General features: G+C 39.8%; 1 protein-coding gene across 1 annotated transcript; it reads right to left on the reverse strand.

The window, feature by feature from the left end:
- Positions 1 to 15,893: 15,893 nt before the first annotated feature.
- On the reverse strand, positions 15,894 to 20,533 carry LOC147625231 (homogentisate 1,2-dioxygenase-like). The gene is made up of 9 exons (XM_086818502.1): positions 20,099 to 20,533; positions 19,483 to 19,716; positions 19,254 to 19,333; positions 18,979 to 19,146; positions 18,271 to 18,446; positions 18,102 to 18,171; positions 17,861 to 18,015; positions 17,688 to 17,771; positions 15,894 to 16,278 (listed from the first exon to the last, which is right to left on the reverse strand). The coding sequence occupies exons 1-9, from the start codon at positions 20,302 to 20,304 to the stop codon at positions 16,072 to 16,074; spliced, it is 1,380 nt and encodes a 459-aa protein (XP_086674628.1). The 5' UTR covers positions 20,305 to 20,533; the 3' UTR covers positions 15,894 to 16,071.
- Between the last annotated feature and the right edge of the window lie 404 nt (positions 20,534 to 20,937).

The following is a 20,937-nucleotide window of genomic DNA, read 5'->3' on the forward strand; positions in this document are numbered from 1 at the left end:
TATAGCCTCTACCTAATCCTCTAAAGCCTGAGTATGAGCCATAATTCTCATGCCATTCGTAAGCATGCGTGTCTTCGCAGCCTCTAGGCACACCTCTACCTGGTTTCCACCACGACCACGACTGTGGTAGAACACTTGGTCCCATAAACCTTTTCCCATAAGAAAGTTTTCCATTCGTACGACCAAACACTGTAGTTGTCCTTAGTCAGATTTCCCCCACGATTTGCATTATTTGTGAGCTCTCAGCCATGATTTTGCCAACACACTGATTGCACAAAAGCACCCAAATGCAAATGTATAACGGCGATGTCTATATCACATAAAATGCTAATTTTTGCTCATGTACACATATATGTCCCAGCATGTATATTCCTTCACAAATGTTAGTGAAGAGAAGATTTTAGCATTTTTCATTGTATTTCACATCATTGATGGTGTATACATCCGACCATGGCACTTCCATACACCATTTTTCTAATCTATGCATATCTAGGATTGCCAACATGGCATAGACACACTCTTGATAGTCACAACAAACCCTTCACGATGTTGAATGATGTCCAACAAGGCTTAAAAATGGCATTTGAAAAAACCTCAACTTCACTACATTTTCTGTGTTTCAGCCACAAATTGCATCCCAACTAATGCACAGCTTCTAGGTACAATGGCGACTCCATCTGCTTTTATGCATAAACATGACTCATTTTAAAAACCTATAAAATGTGCCCAAATCTGAGATTTTTAGACATTCCCTGCTTCATGCATGTCCACATATCACCAATGACGCATCCTGGCTTCCAACTGTGTCAATTTAAGAGTTTAATTAATGTAATCATCATGTGATTAGTATCTTGATCACACTTTAGTTATTTTGGCGCATTTTAGGTCACATTTTTTGCTCTACAATGTTTTCATAGTAGGCACTCCATGAAGTGTCAATTTTGATTGTGTATGCCCATTTTTTGGTTTAGTGCAAATTTATAGTAGAAATTTGGTTACAAGATGGTTTGTGTAGAGAATCTAAGTGTTAGGTGTTGGTGGTGGATGTATGTTTATGTGATTGGTTCACATAGGTGCTGTAGAGAATCTAAGGTATTGGTGGATATATATTTATGTGATTGGTTCACATGTAGTGGCATTATAAGAGGTTTATAGTATCACTGTTGAAGATTGTAGATTTGTTACAAGTGCAGATGGTTTTTTTGCAAACATTGTTTGGTAAGTTGATGTAAGTAAAGATGTCTAAAAGCTTGTCAACACAGATTGTGAGCGAGAAGCTGGACAAGAATAACTTCCAAGCATGAAAATTTAGGATGACCAATTTCCTTATGGGAAAAGGTTATTGGGAGTTTGTTACAGGTGATGAAAAGGAGCCAGAGATTGGTGAAGAAAATCCCACCCCTCAGAGCAAATGCAGGTATATATAAAGAATGAAAGAGCCAGAAAGGTGCTATATTGGTTATCTATTAGTGTGATAGATTCAATGATTGTGTATATATAGGATGCATAAACACCTAAGGAGGCTTGGGACACCTTAGTGAAGATGTATAACATAAACACCTAAGCTAGAAAGATGCAGCTAAAGCATGAATTACATAATGTGATCGCAAAATGATGTCAAAAGTGAAGAGTTACATAATAAAGTAACTATGCATCATCAATTAAATAGGGAGCTATGATGACAAAAGTGAGCAGCTATTTGAATTACATAATGTGATCGCAAAATGATGTCAAAAGTGAAGAGTTACATAATAAAGTAACTATGCATCATCAATTAAATAGGGAGCTATGATGACAAAAGTGAGCAGCTATTTGTAATGCATAGTTCTATGATAGGAGATATATCAGGATCAGGAGATCATTGGTATATGTCGATTCCAACGTCTCTAACCACATGACCAGTCATGGTGACTCGTGAGTAGTTTAGAGATATGTAAAAAAAGTGAAAAAACTAGTCATGGTGAGTGGTTTAGAGAAATGCAGGAAATGAAAGATATCTGGAAACAAGTAATGATAATGTGCATCCCATTGTGTTAGACATCATCCCCTTCTTGCTAGCTTTCTATTTGTTGGTGTCCTATTTTAGCCTCTAGGGCTGACCATGTTAGTCAGAGGGGTTGGTCACCCCTCACTCATATTTTACCCATATTAATTTCCCATTTATTGTCCTGGGTATTTTTCCCAGTCGTGGAGGTCTTTTGCTCCAATCGGTTGCCTACATGTAGTAGTATATATAGCCGGCATGCCTTCCTCACATATTCACTGCTTGCCGAGCTTTGTTTGCTGTAGTCCCTCACATAGGAGGTTCTCCCCTCTTGCTCGGGACATGTCTTCCTTTTGGTGTTGATATTGAGAGCAGGTTCTCACACCTGTGTTTCCTCTCCATCTTTCTCTCTCTCTCTCTCTCTCTCTCTCTCTCTCTCTCTCTCTCTCTCTCTCTCTCTCTCTCGTGTTTCCACTTTCCCTTCTTCCACTGCACATTCTATCATGGTATCATCGCTCTCGGTTTCGCAACCTCTTTGTTGCCCCAGATTCAGCGCTATTTCCAGCACCTCCTTTTCTACGTTTTCCTTCAGATATGTAGCTCTTTCATGCTGCATTTTTTGGACTGAACTTGCTGGTCCTTTCGCCTTTGAGTTTTCTCTCAGATCTGTAGCTTCCTTTTATTTACTGCGTTTTCTAGACTGAACTTGTTGGTTATTGCGCCCTTCAGTTTGGCTTCATCAACATAGCCTTCTGGTATTGTTTGACTAGTTTTCTTCTATTCCATGTGGAGTTTGGGACATAGGCGGCTTATTTTCTTCAGGACAACAACTTCCTTTGCTGTGTTTTTCCTCTCTCGTGGGTTTTCTCCTTTACAGAGGGGGTCTTTGGTGTTGCAAGATTTGGTGTGGCACTCTTGGTACCTGTGGAGGACACTTCTTCTTCAGAGATTGTGCGTTTTCTTGAGGAGAGCCCAAGCTATTGTCCTTGTTGTTGCCTTTCCCTCTTTTATTGTGAGGAGTCTATCTTTGCATCTCTTTGTGATGCTTCTAAGGATGCCCCTCTCCCTACCTATTTTTGCAGTCTTTCATCTTTGATCGAGGACGTCATCTCTGGCTTCTTGGAGTTTGCTCAGCATCCGGTGCTGAGAGGGGGTGTTAGACATCATCCCCTTCTTGCTGGCTTCCTATTTGGTGTCCTATTTTAGCCTCTAGGGCTAACCATGTTAGTCAGAGGGGCTGGTCACCCCTCACTCATATTTTACCCATATTTATTCCCCATTTATTGTTCTGGGTATTTTTCCCAGTCGTGGAGGTCTTTTGCTCCAGTCGGCTGCCTACATGTAGTAGTATATATAGCCAGCATGCCTCCCTCACAAATTCACTGCTTACCTAGCTTTGTTTGCTGCAGTCCCTCACACACGAGGCTCTCCCCTCTTGCTCAGGACATATATTCCTTTTGGTGATGATATTGAGATCAGGTTCTCACCTGTGTTTCCTCTCCATCTTTCTCTCTCTCTCTCTCTCTCTCGTGTTTCCACTTTCCCTTCTTCCGCTACAACATTCTATCACATTGTGCATGTTGGTAAAGTGCCAGTATCTATACAGGATAGTGAAATAAAGTACTTGGAAGATATACTTCATGTTCCAAATATTACAAAGAACCTAGTTTATATTGGACAGATAGTTGAGCAGGGTCTACAGTGAGATTTAATCCTCAAGGATGTTTTATGGAAGACTTAAAAAATAGTGCGCTTCTTGGATATAAAGGGTAACAAAAATGGTAAGATGCTTATTTTGGATGTGAACATGCTTGAGGTGAAGGTAACCATGTTGGGACATATGTCATTACATATATTAACATATGGCACAAGCACATTGGTCATATGAATATACAATGATTGAAGTTTATGTAAGCCCAAAATATTGCTGCAAACCTACTAGATTATTTTTGGGAAGCAATAGTAACGACTATTTACATATTATAAATAGGTCTCCCAATGTACATTTGTCCATGGTATAATGCCTAAAAAGAAGTTTACATGGATAAAACCACATGTGTCGCACTTGAAAGTGTTTAGTTATATTGCATATGTGCATATTCTTGATGAAGTGTAAACAAAGTTGGATCCAAAGGTAGATAAATACATCTTCATTGGTTATGCTTTGGAGTAGGTTATAAATGTTATAACCCTATCACTCATGAGATGCAAGTAAGCAAAGACATTATCCATGATGAGATGAGTAGCTAGTATGCACTAGTGAAGGCATCAAAAGATGCAGATATAAGAACTAATGATGCTAGCCCACATGGAGAGCAACAATCACACGTGCTTAGTGGACTTGGAGAGTCCTCTAGTAGTGAATCCAATATGTACTTTCCAAGTACAGCTATACAAAAGGCCTTTACATAGCGTTAATGATGGTGTTTGGCACCGATTGCTATGTACTTTCAAGTACAGCAAGGAGTCTTTACACTTTATATCCACTTGCAAGATAATATTTGTTTAGTATCTACAACTCAAGTGTGTGAGACAATTCCTCATTACCCACTTGTAAACTCTAGTCCAAGAATCTAGATGCAAATTATTCAACGATCCAAAAGCTGGACGATCTAGATCCTAGTTGACAATCCAAAAATTCTAGAGAGTAAAAAACATAGTTTATTATGGATTTTTTTTCTTTCACGGTTTTTCTTGATGTTGTCTTTTTGACATGATAGGGGCTTAACAACACTCATTAGGGCCAAAAATGCTTTTAAAAGGCCCTTCTTAATTTTTTCATTAAGGAACTAACAAATAACAAGTTGCCACGTGCACAAAAATATGACATTCTTGTCTTCTCCATCTTGGAGGTTTCAAGCTTATTTTCAAATTCAAAATGGCCATCTTTCTCTAATTTAGCCGAAATACACTGAAAATGAGGTGAAGTAGTCAACTTCAAGGGTGAAGTAGTCAGTTGGGTGGAATAAATCTCTTTTTGCATGAGGTCCAAAAAGCAAGGTGCATTAACTATCCCTTTTTGGCAATTTGAATTCCTCTCACATTACAATACCCTCCATTTCTCTCAAACACTATTTTCGCTATTTTTCTTCTACTCTTGAAGCTTTAATGGGTTCTTCTCGACGCCCTACTCACACTATTACTTCTTGTATATTTCATAACATAAGAGAAGATGGGGTTTGGAAGCCATTGACTTTGAATGTCAATGATTAGGTAACAATGCTTCCATCTTGTAAGGGCTCTCATAGAGTGGAGAGAACTAAATGAGAGGACATTAGAAACCATTGGAAAGGCTGCATCACTTCATTCAAGGTGACAAAAATAGGGATGGTTTGTAAAAGTTCAACATGTTTACATGGCCAAGGATATGTTCTTGAACCCTACAATGCAACCATCTATGCATTCACACTATAATTTTTGTGATGTAATCTAATAATATGGAGTTTTTAATATGTATTGTTATTGCCTAACAAACATGTAGCTATTTGATTTCCAGACGTGTTTCCATCAACATGTGTTGAATGGCAGCCCCTGTGGAGAGCTTAAAAGGCACATTTCAAGCCATTCATAAGGAAATTTGAGATATTCTATATCCTGAACTTTTTTCAGCAAAAAGAATGGTTTGTTTGTCTACTTTGCACAATATAAAGTTCCATCTAGGGCAGGTTCATATGGAGAGCTTGAAGATCTACCCATTCCTCTTTTGAATTCACTCAATTGGGAGATCCCAAATACATCAACATATTTAAGCTTTAAACCAAAATTTCATAGAACATCCAAAAGGCAATGACACCAAGAAGGATCTCAAGGAGAATAAGGCTCTCATGGTTTGTTACTCTTCATAAATGTGTTTGTTGCTTGTTTCAAGTCCTTGGTATTGCAAAGAACAAAGACTATGTAGCTGAATAGAAGGTTGGCTGAACAAGATTTGGACTCTATTCTTGGAGACATATGGAAATAGGGAAAGCTTTCATCTAGGTGACACTATAAGGTGCAAGGCAAGTCAAAATTCATTGGCCCTCTCCTACCAAATAGCCCGTAAATCCTTGGTTTTAGGGTATGATTATAAGAGGTGGAGGCAAAGTCTTGGCAAATAGATCCCCCTTGACTCTGAAGAAATTTTTCTAGAGTTTGAAGCCTCTTAAGGACAAGCGAAAGCAAAAAATTACCATTTGACAAACTCAAACACCTGTGACTTCATTTGCCTACAGAGCTTGTTTGAAACTAGCCTTATGAGCCTCATGAAAGGTGCCCTTGGGATGACAAGGTTGGTGGCTTTCTAAGCTTTTCTTATCTCCCTAAGATATTTGAGATGGTAGTGAAGCCTAGACTTGACTTTCTTCCTTTGCATTACAGCTTAATTACTTGTTGCTTTCTTCCCAGATGGCTTACGAAGCAACGTTGGGGCCTATGCCAACTTTTCTTAAATTAACATCTTAATCACTTTCTTATAGGGCCCAAAATGTTTCATTTTTGGCCCTAATGTCAATGTCATGATTTTGGGTGATGGAACAAAAAGCAAGCTCTCTTGGGTGTGATAGGTTATCTCTCCAATCGGTCCATTTCATCATGCCCATGAGTATTAGCCTTAGATTAATTAGAAAAGTAGTATACATTAGCATTTTTTATATTTTTTTGCTAAGATTAGATTGATCAAGGTATTAAACTTTGTAGTTATTATTTTTAGTAAAATTGAGTACAATCACCCTTGTGAGACAAAGAATAGATCAAATTTATCAAAAAAAAAACAAAAAGAAGGTCAAGATTAGAAAGACACTCTAATCATACAAATCCACTCCTAAACACCCAAATAACATATATAATCACTTAAAACAACTTAAATTATACTCTAATCACACAAATCCACTCCTAAACACCCAAATAACATACATAATCACTTAAAACAACTTAAATCCTACTCTAGAAAACATCTCACTAATATTCAACCAAGGATTTGTATCCAAGGATAAGATAATGAGAAAATAGAATATATTTTAGTAGATTATAGCTCTACTGAAATAGAATATTTTTTAGTAGATTATAGCTCTACTTCCTTCTCTCAAGACTAGTTTGTCGACAGCATTGCGATGCCATTTATTCATGTCAAGGGCCTTCTTACTCTCTAGCACTTGTGTCTTAGATCGTGAAAGTCCTAATTAAAGAGAATCCCTCTTATTTGAGCCATTCATCTACTCTCAATCCTATAAGTAATCCTTCCACAAAAGTAAATGGTTAAGCTAAAAATCTTGAACCACTCTCCTCTCCACTCTCGCTCAATCACACACTCAAGCTAGCAAGCATGCATACTCCACACTCTAACCACACACAAAATCATGCATACTACAATCAAGCAAGCAAGAAGGTAAGAGCTCATGAGAAGAAGAAAGCTTTGCACTTGAGAAACAATTGAATTCTCCCCATTCACTAAATGTTATATATATACATATACATGGGCTTTGCCCGACTACCCAACTTAAGGAGAACTTAAGTGGGTGCCCATTGTTTATCTCTACCCATGTATATGAAGCTTATGGTTAGCTTGTTACATCATTGATCCCATCGCCATAGAAAATGTGAAATAGGCAAGGATTCTAGATATATGAAATGTGGAAACAATTGCTCACCACTAGGGCTACCCAAATCTTTGCACCAATATACTATACATTTAACTATGGTTTGGCCATACCACTAACCTTGGCCTGCCAACTTCATGGCATATTGTGGATCATCCACACCTCTCTACCCCAACAACAGCTTCACCACACCAGCTTGGGGGATGCAAGGACACGATCAGCAATACATAATCATTACCTTACAATAGAATACTTGTGAGCTCTCCTTTCCCTATTCTTCCTTATATGTATGCTCTATTGAATCTTGTGTGAGAATGCAATAGTGTTGGCAAGTGAACCAGCTCTAAGGACTCATCACTAATATAGTCATTTTTGGACAATAAGCAATACATAATCATTACCTTACAACAGAATACTTGTGAGCTGTGAGAGTATAAAAGTTGTCTATATAACACAGTCTCGTAGTTGTATTATGCAGACAAGCTTAGTTGGTTTTGTATAAATAAAGTTTATAATCTCCTTATACTCCTTGGCATGTCTATGAACTCAGTGTGAGTTGTTTACTATGTTTTTTCTTGTACAAAGACTCTTGAGCATTTTCTATAATATTCATGCTTATGGACTCTCTCTCTCTCTCTCTCTCTCTCTCTCTCTCTCTCTCTCTCTCTCTCTCTCTGTGTGTGTGTGTGTGTGTGTGTGTGTGCTCTTGCCTCTATCTCTCATCTCATCAACACAGTCTAGATGATGTCTAGAGACATTAGTGTGGTGCTAGCCCCACCACCTTATTACATTGGTCACAATCAAATAGCATGAAGCTAACTACGATTGCTTGCAGGACTAGTGTGGTGCTAGCCCCGTAACACCTTATTACATTGGGCACAATCAGCAGCAGAGCAGATAGCATGGTTGGAAAACACCAATGGTGGTCGAGTGGTCCAGAACCACTGCAGGTGCCAGGTTTGACTAGACAGTGGCACTTTGGATAGAAACTTCAAAGGCTAGATGGATGATAGCTATTAACCTCATTTTGGGTTAACTAGGTGCTCTTTGCCACACATGAGAGTTAGTAATAAGTATTATGAAGGTCTCTAAACATTGGATGGATGGTAACTATTAACCCCATTTTAGGTTAAAAATCGGGTGCTCTTTGCCACACATGAGATTTAGTAATAAGTGTCATGAAAAGGTCTCTAAAATCTGTAAAAAGATGGATATGACAAAGCTCACTTAGTTAACTTATGATTTTTTTATTGAACAAGGTAGATGCACCAATGGTTAGAAGAAGAAACAATGGAGAAACATGTGGGACAAGCATGTGTTGCTAGGAAGGACTTGGACTAGTGCAATCAATTGGCTAGAAACATTTATGTAATGCTTATATAAACAATGGACAAACATGTGTTTCTAGAAAGGACTTGGATTATTGTTGCAACCAATTGCACTGAGTAGACATGGTAGACATAACCACTCAACTAATTGCATCATCTAATGGACATACATGGTAGACAGAACCGCTCAACTAATTATATATGTTTTCCCATTAGATGGTGCAATTATTTGAGAAATTATGTCTACCATATCTGCCCATTAGATGTTGCAACCAATTGCACCATCTAATGGGTAGACATGGCACACATAACTGCTCAACTAAGAAGCTCCCTTTGTCCTCCACATAGCATACTTAAGATATACTAATACATTTACAATCATCTAAAAGCCATGTTTATTTCATTAATCAATGATTTTACCTTAGAGAATATATGATATCTCCATATATTGATAAGAGAGTGGTTTTTCATAGATGCATTTTTTGAATCCAAAAATCCACGAACACCCCACCTAAAGAGGATGTGGGGGAAGATTGCCCACTATCTTACCCTATTAACCACCCCTCACCACAAAATTATTGCCTTCTCATCCCACTCCACAATCACTAATAAATGTCAATAAACCCAAAAAAAACTAGCTCTTCTTTCTCTCCTCCACATGATGACTTTCCTATTAACACACTAGACCCAAGAGTTACTAGCACTGAAGCATGTTGAAGTACCTAGTTCTACACCAAGTGCTCTGCCAAAGGTACACATGATCCAAGGTAAGAGGTTATGTGGGCAATATGCCATTAGCAAGGTATGAGCAATGATCCACACATGTAATCCACTACTTAAGCCAAAACTCATGTTCAAGGCCTTTACGGAGATAAAACCTTCTAATCTAGTAACAAGGATTAATATTATTCCCCATATCCAATTAGAGAACCCATGTTAGATGTGATAGAGTTTATGCCAATGGTTGGTGAAGGCGCTCTTTGGAAAAATGTGTCTAAGAGCACTAGGTTAGCTAACCCACAATTGGAGGATTTGTTAAAAATATGCTTGGTAACACACATTGTTATTTATAGTTTCAAGAGATGGAAAAAGATGCATTAGTACATACAAGGGAAGGTTATGTAAGTATTAAATCAGACGATGTCATTAACTCCTTCCTTCCTAATTGAAGCTTTTGAGTGACAACCTTAATGGCAAAAGGATAAGTTTTACATTTGAAAAATTTCAGTTCTCTAGGTTGATCCAATTTACAAGTGAGAAATACAAGCCACTCAAGTTTGCCAGGGAAAGAGTAAAAGGTTCACATTTTTATTATAATTTCCCTTACTTCTAGCCTGCCACATTCAACACCATCCAAGAGTTTGCTAGGGAAAGAGTAAAAGGTTCACATTTTTATTATAATTTCCCTTACTTCTAACCTGCCACATTCAACACCATCCAAGAGTAAAGGTAATAGATGCACATTTTTATTATAATTTCCCTTACTTCTAGCCTGCCACATTCAACACCATCCAAGAGTAAAGGTAATAGATGCTCCTCTAGATAAGATCTTGAGAATTATACCTAATCCTTTAGTGTTGAAGACATCTAAATTTATGAAGTTGATCATGGTAACATGGTAAATTATATTACAATGATGGTTTGACTGTATACCTTGGCACCCAATTCATTCTATAAAATTGGTCTTAGTGTTTATGTGAAGAGGGCTAGTGTTTTGCCATAGGATCTAGTTACTTGTTATTAAAAAAAGAACAAGAAATAGTGCATAGAGGCATGCCACATGAAAGGTGTGAGAGCCCAAGCCCATTAGGATACCTGTAAAGGAGAAACTCAATTTGCTTCATACATGCATTGGTTCATGATGGTCTATAATCACACTATTATTTTAACCCCTAGAGTTGTACCTCTTTTTTTCTTTTCATGGACAACGGTGAAACATTTAAGTTTTGGAGTACTTGTAGATGTCTAGGAAGCCTATGGCTGTTCAATCGATTATGTGGATCCTCCTATAGCTCCATCCTTGTCTTAGTGGTGGTGGCATGAGCCATGGCTTACATGTGGGAGGAGGCACAATCATGAGATCTTTGATTAGCTATATGTTCATCTCCTAGCATCATAGCCCTCTTGTGTTTTGGTGATTTCTTGCTCCCAAACCTATATCATCTCCTAGCATCATATTCCCCTTGTGTTTTGGTGATTTCTTGCTCCCGCACATGTATGCCTGCTTTGGTCATAGTACCCCACTATGTACATGCATATAGTGGGTAGCTTGATCTACATGGCCATTACTAGGCCTAATTTGAGCTATGCTTTTAGACTTGTGAGTTAGTTTATGCAAGCCCCTAGGAAGCCACACTTGGATGTCATTAGACAAATTCTCGTATATATAAAGTCCATGAGACTAGTAGAGAGATACATCTACATGGATATACATATGTGGATTGGGTTGGTAGTGTCTTAGACATGAGATCTACTAGCGGCTTTATGTTCTCTTTTGGGAGTGTTGTTATGAGTCGGAGTAGCAAGAAACAATCGTGTTACATTGTTGAGTACAGAGGCTAATTACAAGGATGTCGTTATGGAAGCTTGTGAGATATCTTGGTTTCAAAAGCTACTTGGTGATATGGGTGAGCCCATGGATAGGGATGTATATTTATTGTGAAAATATGAGTAGCATAGGTGGCTAGTAACCTAGTCTATCATCCTAAGACAAAACACATTGAGGTGCATTATCATTTGTGAGAGAGAAGGTTCTAGCATCTGATGTGAATTTGGTATATGTTAGCATAGAGGATTAAGTGACTAACATCTTCACGAAAGCATTGGGTATAGAGAAGCTCTATAAGTTTAGGAGCTTACTTGGAGTGCAATGTGTAGAGTTAAGATCAAGGGGGTGTTAAGATAACAAGTTCAACAGTGCTATGAAAATAAATGACCCACCCGGGTGATAGGTTCTACACTTATGTCATTGGATATGTTGGTGAGACTATGGGCGATATGCCTCACTGGTTTACAAGCTATGTGACAACCAATTTGGTGTCCTAGAATTATGGCATAGTTATATCACTAGCTCATGTAGTCAGGTTCAAACTATGGACCTACCTTTATATGTTATAGTAGGAGAGTACTTCCCCTTATAGTATGTATGCTTATCTCTTTATGTTATGGTTGTAGAGAAGAGAAGAGAATAGAAAAAGATTCAGCCATCTATCTCTCTTGTGTGTGTGTTCGCTTACAAGGAGCTTAAGCACTCTCTCTCTCCTACATTCTTCTCAAACTTGTTACTGAGTATATCATTCTAAGGGATTCCCTTTCAATTGTATTATACTTGAATTCTACCTTGGAGAGTATTCTGCTTGCATAATAAACCATCCTCATACTAGCCTTCCTCTGATTTTTGAATTAGTACACTGCCTATCACAACATCAATCTACAAACACATGGAAAAGTTTATTCCAATCTAGGGTGATTAATATACATGTGCAATAGTTAGCATTTTTAAAAACCATCCAAATTCTCTATCATGCTCCTCTGATCATTCATATATAACATTCTTTTTTGTCAAAGCATATATGCCACATGAGCCAAGTACCTCAGAAATTTTGTATACCATTGATGACCTTCCTTAGGAACCTTTCTAGTTTTCATATTTTTAATGGCAACATGGTGTGATTGGCTTCAACTTTTATGGATCTATAGCCAGACTTTCTTTTGACATAATGTGGACCAACATCATTCCCATGGATACTATAAAGGTGCACTTTATGAGATTTCATTTTAGCCTATTCTCTTTGCATCTTTGTAGGCACAACCTTAAGTGGTGGAGGTGTATTTCTCTTTCACCACATACAAAAGTCATCAACAAACACTTTCATGAAATTTGTCTTGGATCATCGTATTGTTACTGGTGCATTCTTTAGGCCAAGTGTCATTACTTTGGAGGCAAATGTGCTATACAGACCTAATTATAATCATTGAAACATCCACCATGAATGAATACATTTCATGGCTAGCAACCACATCTAGTAATGAATTTGTGAAGAGCAAGGGAAATGGATCCAAGATTGTTTGTAGCATTTAGTTTCCTATAATCTTCACATACTATGTGGCCTTTTCTATCAAATAGATGAGTCCAATTCTAAGTTTCCTCATTGACTTGTTTGGCATAGTTGGTCATGGACTTTGTCCTCAGTCACGGGTTTTTATGTTGGCCAACTAGCCCCTTCATGATGTATATAAGGACATGCTTTGCCATTTAATTCATTCATCATCTTTTCTCAAGTGTTGGATCATTGCTAGGTGCTCTTGCTGCTTTCAACCATTCTCTCATGGTATTAGAGTTGTATCCTCTTGAGGTTCTCAAGCTCTTGCTTCTACACTTTAGTGGAAGACTATCAACTAGCATTTTTTTTCCAACGCTCCATCCCTACCTCCCTCCCTACAGTTTAACGTAATTTTTTTCTATTTTGCTATCTGTACCCTAGACTAGTGGTAGTTTTGTTGTTTGTACCACGGACTAGTGGTAGTTTTGCTATCTGTATGCCAAACTAGTGGTAGCACTGTGCACTTGCCCCATTAGCCTCTCCCTCCCTTACTTCATTGGACATCGGGTCGGCTCCCGTCTTCACTTGTGCGCCTTGATCTCCAGAAGGAGTACAGTTCTACATCTTTTTTTCACATCACCTAGCGTCTAGGGAGGAGTGGGCAACCCCTAGGTACCTACTTGCAACCCTTCCATTGTAAATTCAAGAGGAGGCATCCTCCATGGCTCCTACACCAACTCTTCATCTATTCCCCAACTTCCCAGGGAATCCATCCTAGATGGGACCAACTACCTTGATTGGTCTTTGCAGATAAAGACTTTACTCCGATATCATCGACTATGGGGTATTATTACCAAGGCCAATACCTAGCCTACAACTTTTCCTTGAGCTGAGATTGATGCTTGCCTTGCTAATGATGCTCGGGCACATGTGTTCATCATCTTCAACATTAAACCATCTGTTACTCGTCAATTTGATGACAATGATAATGAGACCGCATAAGAATTGTGGGATGCCATTCAAAGGAGGTATCATAGAGAGAACTCTACTCAGAAGATTGCCTTGGAGAATTAGCTTGCCAACTTGAAGATCTATGATACTGCCACATCATGGATTCCATCATGGAGTTTTTAACCATCTAAAAGCAGTTGGTCTCTTTGAGGAGCAAGGCTACTGATGAAGACTATGTTCATTGGCTCCTTGCCAAATTGCCCAAAACTTTCTTATCTTTTTGTGATCACTTCTTCCCTCTACTCCCAATCTGCATACTGTTGTTGGCATGCTTCAAGATAGAGCTACACGGAAGAAACAAGCCAGGGTGCTTTTCGGAGACCCTTCTTCAGGTCAAGGGCAAAGGCAAATGGCAGTCTAAGGGTTCCACCAACAACAAAATTGAGCCTACTAATAATCTTTTCCCCGGCACCCCCACCCTCCTCGGCTTCTTCACCTCCAACTTCTCCAACCAAAGTTTCTCCGCCCTCAACTTCTCCTACTACTCTTGCGTCTGAGAAACAGGGGATTGGTGGCCCCAAGCCTCCCCGATGGCAGGAAGCCATTGCTCGTGACTCTCATCTCTCAGATGTTGATCTTTATCGGCTTGTTGACTCCCCAATACCACCTTTGACATGGGCACATAGATTACAACAGCTTTGTCATTCATGTAACATTGATTCCATTGAAAGGAATGGTACATGGGAGCCTATGGACCAACCTTTGCATAGGCCGGTCATTGGGGTCAAGTGGGTCTTTAAAACCAAGTTTCATGCCAATGGTTCTCTGGACAAACACAAAGCCAGATTGATTGCAAAGGGGTATTCTTAGATTGAGGGTATTGACTATGAGAAAAAATTTTCCCTACAAGCAAGCATGGAAAATCGACAAGACCCGTGGTCCGAGGTTGGAGAGGTGAAGAGAGGCCACCTTTGGCATACCAAGTTCACCACTATCCGGACACTTCTTGCTCTCTCCGCTCATCCTCACTAGCCCGACATTTCTTATAGTGTCAGTGTTCTGAGTTAGTTCTCTTCCACTCCTTGATATCCTCATTGGCAAGCCGCTCTCAAGGTTCTTCAATACTCATCTGGTACCTTGGACTATGGTCTCTCTTTTAGAGGAGGCAGTGAGCTTGTTGGATACTATGACGCTGATTGGGCAGGTGATCACGATATTAAGTGTTCCACCTCTGATTATTGCTTAACTTTAGTTACGGCCTCATTCTTCCTCTCGAGATACTATTGATCAGCTCCTTACTCGTATGGGAGTTGGACCGCCATGTTGGAGATGAGAGGAGGTGTTGGAATGATCATCTCTAACCCCGTTTGATCCCTTTTATTCAACATATTTATCTAATATTTTTGGGTATTTTTCCCACCTTTTATTAGGCGTTTTTCTTAGTCGTGGACTTTTTCCTCAGTCATGGGTTTTTATGCTAGCTGACTAGCCCCTTCATGATGTATATAAGAACAGGATTTTTGCCATATAATTCATTCATCATTTTTGCTCAAGTGTTGGATCATTGATGGCTGCTGCAAGTCTCTCCTCTTCTTCCACTTGCTGCCTTCAACCACTCTCTCATCGGCCATCTCCTCAATGCACGTTCCAAGAAATTTACACCACTCTGGAGAACATAGTTCGGGGGTTCGATGCATCTGCTGTCCTCTGGAGGGGACCACAGTTGGGAAGGATTGAGAAGAGGAGGGGGCAGGATGAGGGCTTGAATTGTAAGTCCATTCCCTTGAGTGTTTTTCTGGCCCTTGAAAACCAGGAAATGAGCAGGGTCATGGATCTTGCTGGAGTTCAGTTGTCTCCTGCTGGCTTCTGAGGACCACCCTGCAGGGGGGTTTGGTGCTCTTGGGGAGAACCCTGGGAAGTGGTTCGCGGTATTTCTTTTGGGAGGTCCTGTGGGGGAGGACTGGGCAGTTCTTGAGGTACACATGATATGAACCCTTTCACGTACCACATGATAGAAAAATACGAGCAAAAAATAAACCTCCCACTAAGATCAGTTACCATGAAAGTCTCCAATGTCGAATTGTATATTCTATGCCACTTCTTTTGTCTGACGATGTGTACAAATTTTACAGCTTCAAAGAAACATATTGCAACATAGCAACTTGCACTTCAATATCAATAATAACTCTTCCTCAGCCTTTAGCATGCCCGTTTCCAAGGTGATTTTCTCTGCAGAAATGTGATTTTAAACCGACCCAGCCCTTGTAGTAATCCTTGTCAAGATAAGGACTGTCTAGTGCCCATCTTGTAACTTTTGGAATGAGAGACGATTCAAACATGAAGGCTAATGTTGCTTCTGAGATCTTGGTTGGAGTTTCACAGCCTCTGGAGATAGTATTCTGTCAAAAGAAAGAAAATACAGTATCAATAATTAAGCACAAAAAAAAAAAAATCATCTTAAAAGGAATCCATTGACATAGTTATCTCCAATGACCAAGTATAACAACAAACAACCTACTAACGCCCACCCTCCACACATATCTCAACATCTCTAGAGGCGCTGATGTTGAGAAGGTACTGAAGCTTGCTTCCTCTTATTTACGTGATGAAAGCTATCTGGGCAGCAAGATTGGGAACAAATCATGATAATGCATGGCAACATTTTCCCAAGGAATGAAGTCAAGTTTTGAAGCCAGACTGCGGTAAGTTGCAAGAATTTGCATGCCTTAACATGCAAGCAGGCTCAAGCCAAAGAGTTGCATGCACACAAGCAAACTCATAGGGACTGTATGCATGTTCATGCATCCCTATTGGCTTCTTTTACCCACATACACTGTAACCAAGATGAATTGCACACTCTGCCTAGCTACCTACTACAGATATAATACCAACTCAAATAGCATACACCAAATCTTGGCCATAAATCCACAGTATGGTTAAGAGTGTTGACTTACGGCCGAACTCGGCCCTTAATGGCAGTGACTCAGTTCAACAATTAGCTGTATGAGGTAACTGTATCTCTAGGATTTTGGGATGCAGTCAACATCTCCGTTGCTAGAGGCTTAATATGCCTCAGTAATTTATAGATAATGGCTCACTGTATATCTTGGTATTTAGTAACAGAGGCATTTCCCTCATGTTCACTTGGTCTAGGACCTTAGCCATGGATGTAAAACTGAGGATCAAACCTTGTAGGGGCTGTTGACACAGCTGCTGCATGAAATGGAACATGTTTGCTTTACCTTCTTTGTTTAGCCTAGTCTAGCTTGGGGGTGGCTTTGGATAGAGCCATGGTTGGATGGAGAGTTGAACAAGTGTGTTCGGTGTTTGATTGCTGTTTGTGCTTCTAAAGATAGTTAGGAATGTCAATTCTCATGCCTTCATGGTTCAGCTCCTAAGGCTAGATTCAATCCACAATACATACATGATGTCATGGCCCTTGTGTTCCAGGACATTGTTCCATAATCGGTGTCTATTTGTTTCTCTTGGAGTTAAGAAAAAGCTTTACAATCCAAATGACATGAAATGGGTGGAGGTCCAAGGAGAATGATTGAAATGCTTCTTATGAAGACATGAACTGTTAGATGTAGGTAAGGTGGGGCCAGACACTCAATCAGAAGATGTGTACCTTGGGAAGTATGCTACCATGCCATGATTAAATTTTCAAGCTGAATGCTCTCTATCCCCTTGCGATCAAGGAACCATTTCATGTAACTTGGCATCATCTTATCAAAGGCAATCGCTTCTTCAAAAACCACAAGCTACCAAGAAGGCAAAATGCGACTGAATCTATGGCATAGTGTGCTACCTCGTAAGTTACAGTATCAACACCATGAGGAGTCATGCAATTATGCAGACTGCAGCCCCCTGGTAGAAACCCTTCTGCCTTACCCTGCATACATACATTTTTGCAAAGTTAACAAAGCATTGTAAACATGATATAGCAGTTGAGCAAGAGCAACAACAAAGCAGTCTGTTGACCTCATAGGCACCGTAGATAAGACCCATGAACTCGCTCATGCAGTTCCGATGAAAGTACGGAGGACGAAAGGTGTGTTCTGCAGTCAACCAGCGAGGAGGAAAAATCACCAAATCAAGCACAGCAACGCCTGGCCTCTCTGAAGGAACAGTCAAAACTGCACACAGTATACCAACGTTAGATGGCAATCCTAATAAGAAAATTCTCAACTGGAGTCTAATCACATGTTCCAAATAATATTACCAGTATTAATTGATGGGTCTGCATGGTCAAAGAGCACAGTATTGAAGGGACAGAACTTCTTCAAATCATACTGAAGTGCCCACCCACCAAAAAATAATACATTATCGTCAATTTACTTGCAACCATAAAATACATGTGGGAAATGTGACATCAAGGAAGCCTGGCATACCTTGTATGGTGCATAATTTCCATCCCAGGCCACCACATTGAAAGGAGAGAAATCTTGCTTGGCTTCAAAAAGCTCTCCTCCAAACTTCTGCACGATTTTAAAGCCAAGGCGCTGTGTGCTGTCAAACCATGCGGTCGGTATCATAAAGTCTCGAGGTGCAGCAAGACCATTTGCACCTGCACATACAACGAGCTGCATCTCAGAAGTAGAACCGGGAAAGTCTGCCAAATCATGCCAAAGACTTATGTAGGTAGTATATGGCCAAAGGCAAAACACCCATGACACAGGCACATGATACACACACCAAATTAAACATGATTCCCAAACATAGAAACTATAATGGAAACACTCTAAAACACGATGCAGCGTGAGGGACAAATTATGTATGTATGCATGCATGTACAATGCAGCATGAGAGGGACAAATTATGCATGCATGCATGTATACTCCACCTTAAAAAGAAAACTACATGCCTAAACAACTGATTATTTTGAAATTTGTATGTATATATGTAAAAAAACCTAGATGCAAGAACAACTGATTGATTCAAAAATTGTAAGGTTTAAGGTACTCAACTCCAAGATTAGCCAAATTAGCCCCATGACATAACCATAGGCAGTCACAAAGAATCATTTCATGATTAATTAGTGGTGATTACTAGTGGTTTCCAAGCTTTGAAGTTTATCAGAAAGTTTTTAAGAATCGCACCGATTGGGCCAAGTTCAGGAAGTCGGAAATGGCCATCAAACACCTCTGCAACATAACCTCGAGAAGGTCCATCTGGTAAGCTTACAGAAAACCGAAAACCCTGCTGAATCACAGCTATTTCACCAGGAGAGACTAGCAACCTTCCAAATTCTGTCTTGATTAGCAACCCTGCAAGAGACAAGACAACTTAACAAAAGTTAATTTTGGGCTAAAACAGCTGCCTAGTTCATAAACAAATGGTTACATCCAGATGTATTCGCTCGTGTATAACATACGTCCTTCTTGCGGAACAATTAGAAAGTCTCCATCTGCATTTGCAAACGCATAGTTATCCATAGACTGGTTGGCAGCGTACCTGTAAGATTGAACATGAATCCTTCAGCCACGCACCCACCCACCCACAGAAATCCAGATCTCCATCCCCCCAGGTTATGGTCACTATCAACCTTCTATGTAAACCTCAGATTCAAGCAGAAAGAGAAAAGGCTTGCAAAAAACTCTTACAAATGCACTGCATATCCGTGTCGTAGAAAAGGACTTCCTGCTCCACAAATTGTGAACAACCCATCCAAGAAATCTGTGGGAGCCCCAGGAATCCTCTTTGGTGCCCAGCGGAGTTGTGTTGGTGTGGCTCCAACGTTTTTAGATGTGGTGAAATCACCAACCAAAAACTCATGTTCAGGAAGTCGCTGAGTAAAAGGCTCATGAGTCACTGACGGCTTTATCCGATAGAGCCAACTATAAAGAAAGAGATAAGTGGAAAGAGTTAGAAATTGATGCAAAAGCATGGTTCTCCTTACACAAAATCAGGCAACAAAACCATCAAACAATGCAACCCCAATCCTGAACAGATGATATGTCATTGGGATGCTGCGATCATCCAAAACAGTTTAACCTAAACAGAAAAGTTACAGATCAAGCAGACAAGTGTACGAAACCAAGCACACTAAGTGTACGGCCAGCTTGTGTACGGCAAGTAGTACAAGATTTTCTCTCTCCACCAAGGCCAAATTTTGTACTTCAGATAGAAAAGCTCTGTCGTAGCTAAGGTATTGTGATCATCCAAAACAGATTAACCCTAGAAAACACATAGAAAGAGGGAAAAAAAATCAGCTGTTACCTTCTGAGGTTAGCGTTTCGAGGAGCCGTGAATGCTGTGCCTGAGATTTGCTCTGCGTAGAGGCCGTAAGGGCATACGAGGGGGTTGTTCTGTCCCACTGGTAAAGCTCCAGGCAACGCCTCTGAAGAAAAATGGTTTCCAAAGCCACTCTGATACTGCAAGTCTGCAAACTCTTCATCGGCTTCAAGTGAGTTCAAGCTCGCCATCGCCTTCTGCTTCTTAACAGAAGAAATTCTGTGTGAGATCGGAAGAAGAGATCAGTTCTTGTATTAGGAGTTCTTTCAAGAGGGCTATTGTTAGGGTTTCCTGCGCATAGGATGATGAGGGCGTTGTGTGCGCCGCTGCGCTGCTGATGACGGTTCCAACGTCCAAGTCGGACTTCCCACACGGCCTGCTTGCCGACGTGGCCGGGATGAGCTGCCACGTCGATTGCTGACTTTGTGGGAGCAATTCTAGCACCTGGTGAAATAATCTTTTTTTTAACATTTTTAAAAGAGTTTTTATGGGTGGCCTTTTAAAAAACAATATACTAAAATACTGATTTCCAATAATAGAAAGATGATCATGATTTTTTGCATTGGAAATCTTTAATGTCAATAGGTATTTGTAGTTATGACATACACTCGATGTTGATTATTATTTTTGTAGAAAACCCTTTTCCACGTCTTACTTATTTGATGCTCCCCCTTGAGGTTACAAACCTTGGGAGACTATTGATGGTCTGGGTAGGCACTAGGGACGACAATCCCTAGTAGTGTGACAAACCCTGGGAGACTATTGATGGTCTGGGTAGGCACTAGGGACGACAATCCCACGTAGTGTGAGAAACATGTCCCAAT

This window comes from Cibotium barometz, chromosome 24, assembly GCF_041138505.1.
Source record: "Cibotium barometz isolate CiBa-2024 chromosome 24, ASM4113850v1, whole genome shotgun sequence".
Lineage (NCBI taxonomy): Eukaryota > Viridiplantae > Streptophyta > Polypodiopsida > Cyatheales > Cibotiaceae > Cibotium > Cibotium barometz.